At 35.9% G+C, this 12746-nt stretch overlaps 1 protein-coding gene across 1 annotated transcript in view; it reads left to right on the top strand.

Annotated features, from left to right (window-relative positions):
* Positions 1-7179, top strand: part of LOC110199595 (olfactory receptor 1S1-like) — a 30199-nt gene extending 23020 nt beyond the window's left edge. The window contains 2 exon segments of the mRNA XM_020974464.2: positions 6223-7037; positions 7040-7179. Coding sequence (XP_020830123.2) covers positions 6223-7037; positions 7040-7179 — 955 coding nt within the window.
* Positions 7180-12746: the final 5567 nt, after the last annotated feature.

Raw genomic sequence — 12746 nt, 5'->3', positions numbered from 1 at the left:
TCCTTAAGTCCTGAATACTTTGCTTTGCTTTTAAATAAATTTGTATTGATGTCTTTTGTTTTTATATTGCCTAGATTTCCCCCCACATCCTTCTCTGAGAGAGCCATCCCAGGCAATAAATATTTTTTTAAAAAATAAAAGAAAATTAAGAAGAAAAGAGAAAAAATCAGCAAAACTGATCGATGCATCCAAAATCTGAAATTATGTACAAAGTCCTACACCTGTGAACAAGAATCTCTGCTGGCTATTCATGCCTCCCCTGTCCACCATCATGTACTTGGAAAGTTTATTTTTGTTTAATTAAAATGTAAGACCTTATTTACTTTATTACATTCATTTCAATGTTGTAACCTGTTGAAAACTTTTGAACACTTGATTCTATTATCCAATGTCTCCTATCAATTCCTAGCTTCCTCATATCCTCTCCAGACTTCTCTTTTCCAGGCTAAGACATTCCCAGTTCATTCACTGGATCTTTTTATGCTATAGTCTCCATTCCTCTAACTCACCTTATTTCCCAGAAGCACTTTCTGAACCACAGGAATTAGAAATCAAAGCACATTCCTTTATTTTCCATTACCAAATACAGCTTATGAACTGCCTTTGATCTCCATGGGCTATATTATTCCATCAGACAATGGAGAAGGTCTAGGAGTTCTGGGCCTAGCGACAGAAGACCTTAGTTTCATTCCTGAATCTACTATGAATATTTAGCCCAACAAGACTTAAGGAAAACATGATATCAGTCTTGAAGGGCTGCCCTTTTTTGGGAGATAAATTAGACTTGTTCTACTTGGCTCTAGAGGACAGAATGAGGAAAAATGGGTAACAATTGTCAAGAGGTGAGCTTCTATTCTATATAATGAAAAATGTTCTAACACCCAGAAGTATACCAATGTGCTGCATTGAAAGCTGATGAATTCCCCTTCAATAAAGGTTTTCCAGTGGAAGCTGAGTGATCTCTCAGTAGGGAGATTGTAGAGCAGATTGCTGCCCAGGGTTAGACTATCTGGCCTCTGAGGTCCCTTTCAGCCCTGAAACGCTCTGGTTTTGCCACTCAGTAGCAGCATGACCTTGGTCAAGTCACTTTCCATCACTTGATCTCAGCTTCTTGTGTAAAATGGGTGGGTACAATTGAACTTGTAATAAAGAAATGCCATATAAACTATAACCCTTATATGAATGTGAGGAAGGATGTATACTCCTAGAGTGATCCTCAACCCTCTCTTCGCCCCCTGTCTTAGGGTCTCACCCTTTATTGCCCAGAATTATCTCTTCTGCTATTGGAAGAGATTACCTGCTTTGTCTCTGCGTTTGTTAAGAGTGGGGATCTTGATAGGTCTGTTATATATTAGATAGTTTAAACTAATAATAATGATGGTAACTATTAACGGACTTGAAAACAAACATTATAGGAGAGCAAGGCAGATCTTAAAATACAACATAGAATGTCTGAGATAAGAGGAACCTTTTAACAACAAAAAAACCATAGAACATCAGAGCCAGGAGGGAAATTAGAATAAAAAACATAGACTGTCAGGGCTGGGAGGGACCTTAAAGCAAAGAACTTCGAATGCCTGGAATGAGAGGGATATTGAAACAAAGAACATTGAATGTCTGAGATGGAAAGGATGTTAGAGCAAAGAACACAGAATATCAGAGCTAGAAATAACTTTAAGAAAAGAATGCACCATATCTGGGATGAGAGGAACCTGAGAATGAGGAAGAAGATTATTGTTAGAAAAACCCTTAGAACATAGAACTTGGAATACCAGAACTGGACAGGGCATTAGAATAAATAATATAGAATGTCAGTGATGGGAAAGATCTTAGAACATTGAATATACAATTTCACCTTGAAGAAATCATAGACCACACAACTCAGAACACCAGTTCTGGAAAGAATCTTAGATCAAAGAACAGAGAACTGCAGGGATTTATTTTCATTTATTTTCAGAGCAGAAGGAGACCATGGAGATCACCTAAACCCAACATCATACATTACAAGGGAGGCAACAGAAGCTTACATTTGTTTTGGTTTTTCTTGCAATTTGTTTTATTTTAAACTTAAATACAAAATGAGGAAAGAAAAAAGAAACATTGCCATGTGCACAGCAGACCATAAGAGAGAATTCAATATAAAACAATAAATTTCAATTTCAAGAAAACCTATATAATAAATACTAAACACTGTTTTCAGAGCTGCCCAGCTTTTCCTTGCTTCCTCATTGGTTTTCTTTTGTTCTTTACTGTGCACTTTTTACTTTATTTTTCCCCTCCCCTAAATAAGGCTATAATTAAATATGTACATGTGTGTAGATAGATAGATAGATAGATATAGATATAGATATAGATATAGATATAGATATAGATATAGATATAGATATAGATATAGATATAGATATAGATATAGATGATAGATATAGATATAGATATATAGACATACATAGATATACATAGATATCCACAAACATACACATATATACACATACACACTCCTGCACATATATGTAAGTCCATGCTATGCTTATCTCCTCCTATCATCTGTTTCTGTGAAGATGGATAGCATCTTCCTTCAGAAGGCAAGACTTTCCATGTTTTTCTAAATCAACCAGCTCATCATTTCCACAGCAATATTCCAACCTAAACACATCCTATCTGAGAAATTGTCTATGAAAGTTTTTTTCCCCAATTTTCTGCATTCCTTCTGTTCTTGGCTACATAGGTTTTATTTATATAAGAAAATTTTAACTTAAAATAATCAATATTATCCTTTTTACAATTCAACAATGCTCTCATCTTACAATGTAGTTTAAGATCTGATACTGCTGAATCTACTTCCTTTACTTCTTTTTCCCCTGGTTTCTTTGGAGTTCCTGACCTTTTGTTCTTCCAAATGAATGTTATTATTATTTTTTCTAACTCAGCAAAATATTTTTTAGTAATTTAATCGGGATGATATTGAATAAGTAGATCAGTTAAGTAAATTGTAATTTTAAAATTATAATGGTTTTACCTACCCATGAACAATAAATATAACTTCAATCATTTAGATCTGAGTTTATATAAAAAGTGTTTTATGTTCATATAGTTCCTTTGTCTGTTTTGGTAGATATACACTCAAGTATTTTATAATAAGTATTTTAACTGCTCTAAAACAATATTGAATAATATTGCTAACATGTGGTGTAATTTCTCTATTTTTCACTTTTAATTAAATCTATTTTAACTTTAACTTTCTCTGAGATCATGATTACTATCCCTGCTTTTTTTACATACTAAATTCTACTCCTACCTTTTACTTTATTTATCTGTGTGTGTATCTCTCATTTTTATGTTTCCTGAAAGAAACATATTGTTGAATTCAATTTTTTAATTTGCTGTTTCCGTTTTATGGGTAAATTCATCCCATTCACATTCTAAGCTACAATTATTTGTTGTGTATTTTCTTCCTTCCTATTTTTCCTCACTATGCTTCTCACCCTATTTACCCTATCTGTCTTCGCTCTTCTTTACTTCTACCTCCTACCTTGCTCTTCTCTTCTTTAACCTAACCACTTCTCTAAGAGTCTCTCCCTTATCTTCCTTCACTCTATCCCCTTGCCCTCATTTCTTTCTGAATTTAGAAGACTTTTATACCCTTCTACATACATATACACCCTTCTAGATCTTTAACCCATTCCTGATGAGAATTTGGCTCCAGCACTACCTCTACTAGCTTCTTCTGTATCAATTTTTCTTTTTATGTCTCATTTGTATGAGATAATTACTCCTTTTTAACTCTCCCTACAGTTTTATTTTTTTAAATCACCCCATCATACTCAGCTCAGCCTACACCTTTTTTCCAACTACCCAAATAATGATGACAATCATAAGAGTATTGTTAATATTTTCGCACATATGAAGTAAATATTTTGACCTTATTGAGTCCCTTATAATTGGTCTTTAATGTTTACTTTATATTTCTCCTGGATGTTATATGTCAAATTTTCCCTTAATTTTTGGGGTTTTGTCACAAAATCCTGAAAGTCCTTGAGTTCCTTAAATGTCCTTTTTTTTAAAAGATTCAGGGTTCTACTTAATTTGGCTGGGTAAGGTACCCTTGATCATTACTCCAGCTCTTTTATGCTAAGGAATATAGTATTCCAAGACTTAGAGTCCTTCAATGTAGTAGTTGCTAGGTCTTCTGTAATCCTTATTTTTCGCTCCATTATATTTAATTTTTTTTTCTTTTTGTTTCCAAAGTTTCTCCTTAACCTGAGCCAAAGTTTTAAAATTTGGCTATGATATTCCTGTAAGCTTTCCTCCTTGGATATCTTTCGGGTGGTGATAAGTGGATTTTTCTATTTCTACTTTGCCTTCTTGTTCTAGAACTTGAGGACAATTTTCCTTGATAATTTCTTGTTACATTGTATTAAGATTCCTTTTTTAATCATAATTTTCAGGCAGTCTAACTATTCTTACATTATTTCTCCTTGATCTGTTCTCCAGATTGGTTCTTTTTCTGATGAAATGCTTCACTTTCTCTTCTGTTTTTCCCTTCTTTTGATTTTGTTTTATGATTTCTTGGTGTCTTAGAACATCATTCTCTTCCCCTTGCCCAATTATAGTTTTCAAGGAATTATTTTCTTCCTTAAGTTTTTGATTCTCTGTTTCTAGGTGGTTGACTTTCTTTTCATAATTTTTTTGATTTTCTTGGATTGCTCTTATTTTTTTTTCTAATTTTCCCTTGATCTCTGTTATTTGATTTTTAAAGTCCTTTTTGAGTTATCTTTTTGTGTTTGGGACCATTTGACCTTTCTCATTGAAAAAGGAGTGGCTTTTTTAGCTCCAATATCTTCCTCTGAATATGAACCCAGATTTTCTCTACCCCCATAGTTACTATCAATGGTTGGGTTCTTTCTCCTTTGCCTACTCATTTTTATTTCTTTATTTATTGTTTTATTTTGTTTTTAGTGTCTATCAGTGTAATCAAGTCATAGTCCTGAGATATGGGGAATAATCTCCCAAGTCTCAGGTCCTTCTTACTGTTATTTTCTGAGTCCTCTCTCAGGACCCAACCTTGGGCTCTCCTCGCTACTCCTAAGCTATGGTTAGGGCCCCCAGCCACACTGTCCTGCAAATGATCATGCTCCCTGTGGTCCCTCCAGTGGCTACAAACTACAGCTGTCCTCTCTGCCCTGGAACTTTGAAACCAGAGGCCCTGCTCTCCTGAAAGTCCTCTGCCCCCTTGCTATTGCACTCACTAAGCATGTGCTAGCTCCTTCTCCTCCGCAGCCACAGCTTGGGATGTGTCTGGTCAGCACAGCTGTGCTTAGCATCCCTTCACAGTGGAAGGTCTTTAGATCTTTTCCTCTTCAGCCTTCTGACCCCCACACTGTATGTGAGATGAAAGTTTCTAAGGCTGAGGCTACCTTTCAATCCAGCTGCAACCAGAGGTTGTCATTGGTTGATTCTGCAGAGTCAGACTGCAGGTGTTTGCATTTCACTCAGGCCAGACCTCTGCCCCTGAAGGTCAAGTCTTTCCTGAAGTCTTCTCAAATTATCTTAAGAGGACAACTGCTTTACCCAGTGTTTATTTCTGCTATTCTGAGGTGGTGTTCTGTCTTTTTTTTTGTAGATGAAATTTAAAGAGCCAAAAGCTTTCTGACCTACTCCACCATCTACCAAGAATACTCTCTTACATTTCTTTTTAAAGAAACATTCTAATGTAGGCTAGGATCACTTTGAGAGAAAAAAAGAAAAGGTTATCTCATTGGAAGAATGGGCTATGATTTCTGACCACTTCACAAATGCCATATTACCTAGGTCCTCCATCTGGCTGGTATCAAAATCCTAGTCACTGACATTCGCATGAAATAGGAGGGAAGGAAGGAAGGAAGGACACATTTATTAAGTACCTCCTATGTCCCAGGCACTGTGCTAAGTACTTCACAAATATCTCATTTGATTCTAACAACTCTAGGAAGTAGGTACTGTTATTATGCCCATTTTAAGGTTGAGGAAACTGAGGCAGAGAGAGGTTAAGTGACTTGCTCAGGGTCCTCCAAGCTAGTAAGTATCTGAGGCTAAATTTGAACTCAGGTCTTCCTGGCTCCAGGCCCAATGCTTTCTTTACTGTAGCACCTAGCTGCCTGAAGCATTAACCCTATGTATCCAAGCCTATTAAATGATAGAAAATTTCCAGTGGTTTTCTTTGTCAATCCATTTTTATTCCCTCAGGCCTACAACTGTTGGAGATATATACCAAGGAAACCAAACCAAGGTCTCTGAATTCCTCCTTCTGGGACTTTCTGAAGAGCTTGAGCAACAGCAACTTCTCTTTGTCCTCTTTCTGGGCATGTACTTGGTGACAGTGGTTGGGAATCTGCTCACCATCCTGGCCATCAGTCTGGACTCTTGCCTTCACACCCCCATGTATATCTTCCTTGCTAACTTGTCCTTGGCTGACATTTCCTGCATCTCCACCTCAGTCCCTAAGATGCTGGTGAACATCCAGACCAAGAGGCAATCCATCTCCTTTGGGAAGTGTGTCACACAGATGTATTTTTCCATTGTATCTGTTGTCATTGACAACTTCCTCTTGGGGGTGATGGCCTATGACCGGTTTGTGGCTATATGTTCCCCCTTGAGCTACGTCACAGTCATGAGACCCAGACTCTGTGCTCTGCTGATGGCCACCTCCTGGGTTCTCAGCAACCTTGTTGCCCTGACTCACACCCTTCTGCTGGACCAGTTGAACTTCTGTGATGCCAACACCATCCCTCATTTTTTCTGTGACCTGGCCCCTCTGCTCCACCTTTCCTGCTCAGATACAGTCATCAATCAGCTAGTCATGCTCTTCTTAGGTTCATCTGTTATTGCAGTTCCTTTTGGACTTATCCTCTTTTCTTACATCTGCATTGTCTTCACTGTCCTGAAAATCTCACCTGCTGAAGGAAAATGGAAAGCCTTCTCCACTTGTGGCTCCCACCTTTCAGTGGTGACACTCTTCTATGGGACAATCATTGGAGTTTATTTCCTGCCCTCCTCTGCCAGTCAGCCAACAATGAGAAGATTGGAGCTGTGCTCTTTATTGTGGTAACCCCCATGGTCAACCCCTTTATTTACAGCTTAAGGAATAAGGACATTAAAGGAACCCTAAAGAAACTCATCAAGAAGAAAATGTTCTCTCTGTGAGGTCTTGGGAAATGGATTTTCCTTTCCCCGCTACCCTTGTCAGTGACTCTGTCCAAGCCATTAGGGAGGTACATGGGGTTCACCTGTTACCTGAATGAAATCTCTTCAACCTTTTCTACCACTCCGTGGCTGAGGGGCCTTTTTAATTGCTGTCACTTTGTGTGCATAACCCTTCTCCCCACTTATCTTTCCTACCCAAGGCTTCTTAGTGGTGAAAAAGAGGCCCTGATCAATTAACTGCTGCAACAAATACAGCAAACATTTATAAAGCACTTACTGTGTGCAAACCGTTATTCTTCATGCTGGGGAAAGAGGCAATGTAGTATAGTGAAAGAGTGGTCGATTTAGAATCAGAAAAGTAAGCCCTGAATTTGCATCTCACCTCTGAAACTTAGCAACTATGCAACTTTAGGCAAAAAAAGTTAAAACAAAAAAAACTATAGACCAATATCCCTAATGAATATTGATGTAAAAATTTTTTTAGTAAAAGAATAGCACAATGACTAAAGCAACATATAACAAAGAATATATACTATGGCCATTTTGGATTTATACCAGTAGTTTAGGGTAGGTTGAATATTAGAAAAATTGTAATCATAATAGGCCACATCAATAGCAAGAAAATCAAAAATCATATGATTTCATCAGTAGATACAGAAAAAGCTTTTGACAAAATAAATCATCCATTCCTGGTTAAAAAAAAAACTAGAAAACATATGAATAAATCTTTCCTTGATGTGGGAAGTAGTGTCTATCTAAAACCAAGAGCCAGCATTATCTGTAATGGGAATAAACTAAAGACATTTTCAGTAAGGTCAAGGGTAAATCAAGGATGTCCATAATCACCATTACTACTTGATATAATCACTCTAGCAATAAAAAAAAAAAAGAGAAATTGAGGGAATAAACATAGGTACAAAAAAAAAAACCAAGGAATCAAAATTATCACTTTTTGTAAATGCAATGGTGGCTTACTTAGGGAACCCTAGAGAGTCAACTAAAAAACTAATTGGTAACAATTACCAATTACAGCAAAGTTGCTGAATATAAAATGAATCTACATAGATCATCAGTGTTTTGTACATTTTTAATAACACCAGGCAGAAGGAGACAGAATGAGAAATTCCATTTAAAGTAATTACTTAATGCATGAAATACTTGTGGGTCTACCTGCCAAGACACACATAGGAACCGCAAAACATTTTGAACAGATAAAGAGAAATTTAAATAATTGGAGAAATATTAATTGCTCATGGGTAAGCCAATCTACTATAATAAAAAATGGCATGTCCCCCAAATTAATTTACTTATTTGGTGTCATAACACTCAAATTACCAAAGGATTACCTTATAGTGCTAGAAAAAAAATGAAATTTATCTGGAGAAACAAAGGTCAAGAATCTAAAGACAAATAATGGAGGGGAAAGTAGAAAGAGGCACTTACAAGTATCAGATCTCAAACTATATTGCAAATCTGTAATCATCAAAATGGTTAATGAATAAGAAGTTTGATAAATGTAATAAATTAGGTACATAATATGCAGGAGCAAATGACCACAGTAGGCTAGTGTTTGATAAAGCCCAGAATACTGGCTATTAGTGTAAAAATTAACACAAAAACTTCTGGGAAAGCTAGAAATAAGAAACTAGGTATAGATCAACATCTCACAGTGTATATCCAGACAAGATCCAAATGAGTACATGATTTGGATCAAAAGAGTGATATCATAAGCAAATTAGAGGAGCAATGAAGAAATTATCTGTCAGATATTCAGATGGAGGGGAAAAGGACTAGAGAGGATCACAAAAAGTAAAAGAACAATTTTGATTAGGTAAAATCACAAACAAAACCAATGTAACTAAAATTAAAAGTTAGTAACTGGGGAAAAAATCTTTGCAGCAAGTGTTTTTTTTTTTTTTGCAAATGTCTCATTTATAATATTTATAAGGAGCTGATTCAAATTTATAAGAATAAGTCATTCTCCAATTGATAAGTAGTCAAAAAAAATAAGAATAAATACTTTTCAGAAGAAGAAATCTAAGCTATCAATACCCATAGAAAAAAATGCTCCAAAATCTCTACTAATTAGAGAGTGCAATTTAAAATATGTGGCTCCACCTCACCCCATTATATTGACAAAGTCGACCAAAAGAAAAAAAGGAAAGATGACAACTGCTGAAGGTGCTGTGGGGAAACAGACACATCAAGGCACTGCTTGTGGGGCTGTGAACTGGTCCAGTCATTCTAGAAAACAATTTGAAACTATGACCCAAAAAGTACTAAACAGGGCACACTTTTTGACATAGTCATACCACTACTAATCCTATACTCAGAAGAGGTCAATGAAATAGAAAAATGATCCATATGTACAAAAACTATTTATAACAACTTTTTCAGAGAGCAAAGAACTGGAGAATAAATGAGTACCCACCAATTGGAGAATGGCTGAATAAATTATAGTATATTAATATGATTGAATACTGTTGTACTATAAGAAATGGTGAAGTAGATACTTTCAGAGAAACCTGAGAAAATTTGTATGAGCTGATGCAAAGTGAACTGAGCAGGACCAGGAGAACAATTTAAAGAATAAAAATATTTTAAAGACAATTTTGAAAGAATTTCACATGCAACTGGGAAATAAGAAATACAGGAAATGGGGTACAGAAATCTATCCTGCCCTACAGGAAAATACAAGGGGAAGGGGATAAGAGAAGGGTAGAGAGATAGAAGACAGGGCAGACTAGGGGAAGGGGTATTCAGAACGCATGCCATCTTGAGGTGGGGTAAGGGACAAGATGGGGTGAAAATTTGGAACTCAAAATCTTGTGGAAGTAAATGTTGAAAACTAAAAATAAGTAAATTTATATTAAAAAAGAAAATAAAAAACAAAAAATTTAAAAATTAAAAATAAAAAAATTAAGAGCTCTAATCTATACAATAACCAACCACAACTCCAGAGAGAAGGGAATGTACTTTGCCTTTTATTCTATCTCCAACACTTACCACAGTTCTTGGCACAAAATAGGCCCTCAATAAATGTGCATTGAATGATTGATGGAACATCAGAGGGGGGGTGGATTGAGAGGTTTTAAAAGAAAACATGGCCAATATAGGAATTTGTTTTGCTTGATTTTATGTGGTTGTTAAAATGAGTTTTATTTTTCTTACTTTTCCAGTGAAGAGGGGGAGGGAAAGAAGGTTAACTTCCATTAATTAAAAAAATAAAATTTTAATTTTCTTTTAATTTAAATATCATGTAGCCAAGCTCAATAAACATCTTGCTAATGTTTTTATAGTCCCTAATAGAAATGTACCAATTTGTTAAATAAACAATAAACAGAGGAAATAAAGGAGAGGTTACTGAAAAGGGGAGGAAAGCTATTTTTTACTTAATAGATGGCAACTAATATCTGACTACTAATGAGACTGAACAAACCTCTGCCAGAGTTGTGATGAGAGAAGTGGGAGATAGCTATTAGCAACCTCGTTAATTAGAATACTGCTTTTGTGAAAGATGGCCATTTATAAGCTACTATAAGATCATATATTTTCCTAAGAACTGTCATATTGTGAAAATATCAACTGGGTCCTTACTAGAAAATGTAAGGGTGTACAATTCACAAAAAGCTGAAATTCTAGCACATTACCATTTAATGACAGGTAGTCATGACTATTATATGACTATTATATTAATTTAATTGAAGTTAAAATTATAAATATGGCTCCTTCTTACCTCTTCCACATGGCTACCTTCAGGTATCAGCTAAAATCTCACCTTTTGCAAGAAGACTTTCCTAACCTCCCTCAATGCTAGTGCCTTCCCTCTAAGATTATCTCATGGGGGCAGTAAAGGAAGAGAGAGGGTGAGGGAGAGGGTAAGAGGGAGAAACAGAGAGAGAGAGAGAGAGAGAGAGAGAGAGAGAGAGAGAGAGAGAGAGAGAAATAAGAGATTAGATGAGAGACATGTGTAGATATAAATATTCATATCTATATTATGTTTGTACCTAGTTGTTTGCATATTATTTCCCACATTATACTGTGAGCTCTTTGATTGCAGGGACTGTCTTTTGCCTATCTTTGTATCCCTAGGACTTAATACAGTAACTAACACATATTGGGCTTTTAAATACTTGTTAATTTGACTTGACTAATAGATCTGCTTTTTTAATGATATTAGCCCAAGTTCATAAGATCATGGGCTTATAATATTTCACCTGAAAAGTAAAATCAATCTTTAAATCTCTGTTTTCCTGAAATTCTCATTTTCCAATGTCAATATCATCCACAAATTCCTAGGCACATAGAAGGTACTCAGTGAAAAATTAAGATCATATGATTTAATTAAGATAATACCATTTAGAGATAGAAAGGACCTCAGGGAACATCTAACCCAACTCCCTTATTCTACAGATAAATCAATAAATGAGTGAAAATGCTTTTACAAAGCATTTTCTACATACTAAGCACTAGAGGTACCAGTATAAAAGTGAAACCGTACCTGCCCTCAAGGAGCTTACATTCTAATAGGGGAGACAACATATATAAGAGAACAGTGGCAGGGAAGGGTGGTTTGGTCTCATTGGTCACAGGAATGATAAATGCAGCCATAGAGTAGTCAACTGACATGCTCTTTTCAGAAGCAATGGCAGTAATAGTGATTTCATTACAGTTCACATTTTGTAGGTGAGCAAAAAGGTAGAAAACATAGGGGATCAGCTCATGGAAGCATAGCAGAAAATGACAGCAGTGAAGCAGCGTGATCCCAGGGAGGGAGTTGAAACAGAGTAGTGAGGGAACTGAAGCCCAGAGAAGGAAAACTACCTCCCCAAGGTTATAAAGAAGAGTTGACTGACCAAACAGTTGTCAGTTTATGGAATCAAAATCACAGAATTCCAAAGGTCATCTGATTAAACTCACAACTGAACAAATACTCTACCCCTCCCCTACAACATACAAATACAAGAATGTACTCTCCTTATGTATATTTTGTCCCAGTAGTGCTTTAATTGACTTGCCCTTGCAATATATACATAAGACAATAATACATAAGAACATAAAGAGAAGAACACAATCAAATTTTAAAAACAAGCAAATTAGTAACATCTGGAGAGGGAATTTCCCCTTGGTTACAATTTCATATTGGCAAATGGATTCCCAAGGACCACATGTCACTGTTAAAGGAGGCAAAGTTTATAGCTTCAGAAACTTCCAGTTAAGAAACTTAGGGTAAGGGTTAGGGTTTACTTGCCCATATTGTAAATAATTTAATGAGAAATAAATAGAAACAATTTTTATGGACTGAAGATAGGAGCAACACCTCAAGGCTTGTTGCTCTGAGAAGAGACACACAAATGGTTTGCTTGTTTGCTTTCTACCTGTAACATGTTTATGAATCTTGGATTTGGTTTCCCCAGCAGAATATAAGAAATCATAGATCCAGAAGATACCATAGAAGTCAATTAATTTTAATGCCTCACTGTATTTCTGTACCACACTCTACTCAACTTAGAGTAGTTCTTTCTCTCTGTATTATCATCCATCCAAATCTCAGTTCCTGAAACCCT

This window comes from Phascolarctos cinereus, unplaced genomic scaffold (assembly GCF_003287225.1).
Source record: "Phascolarctos cinereus isolate Bilbo 61053 unplaced genomic scaffold, phaCin_HiC Scaffold_9;HRSCAF=440, whole genome shotgun sequence".
NCBI classification, from domain to species: Eukaryota; Metazoa; Chordata; class Mammalia; order Diprotodontia; family Phascolarctidae; genus Phascolarctos; species Phascolarctos cinereus.
Note: the sequence above shows the minus strand (reverse complement) of the source record. Positions and strands in the feature narration are given on the sequence as shown.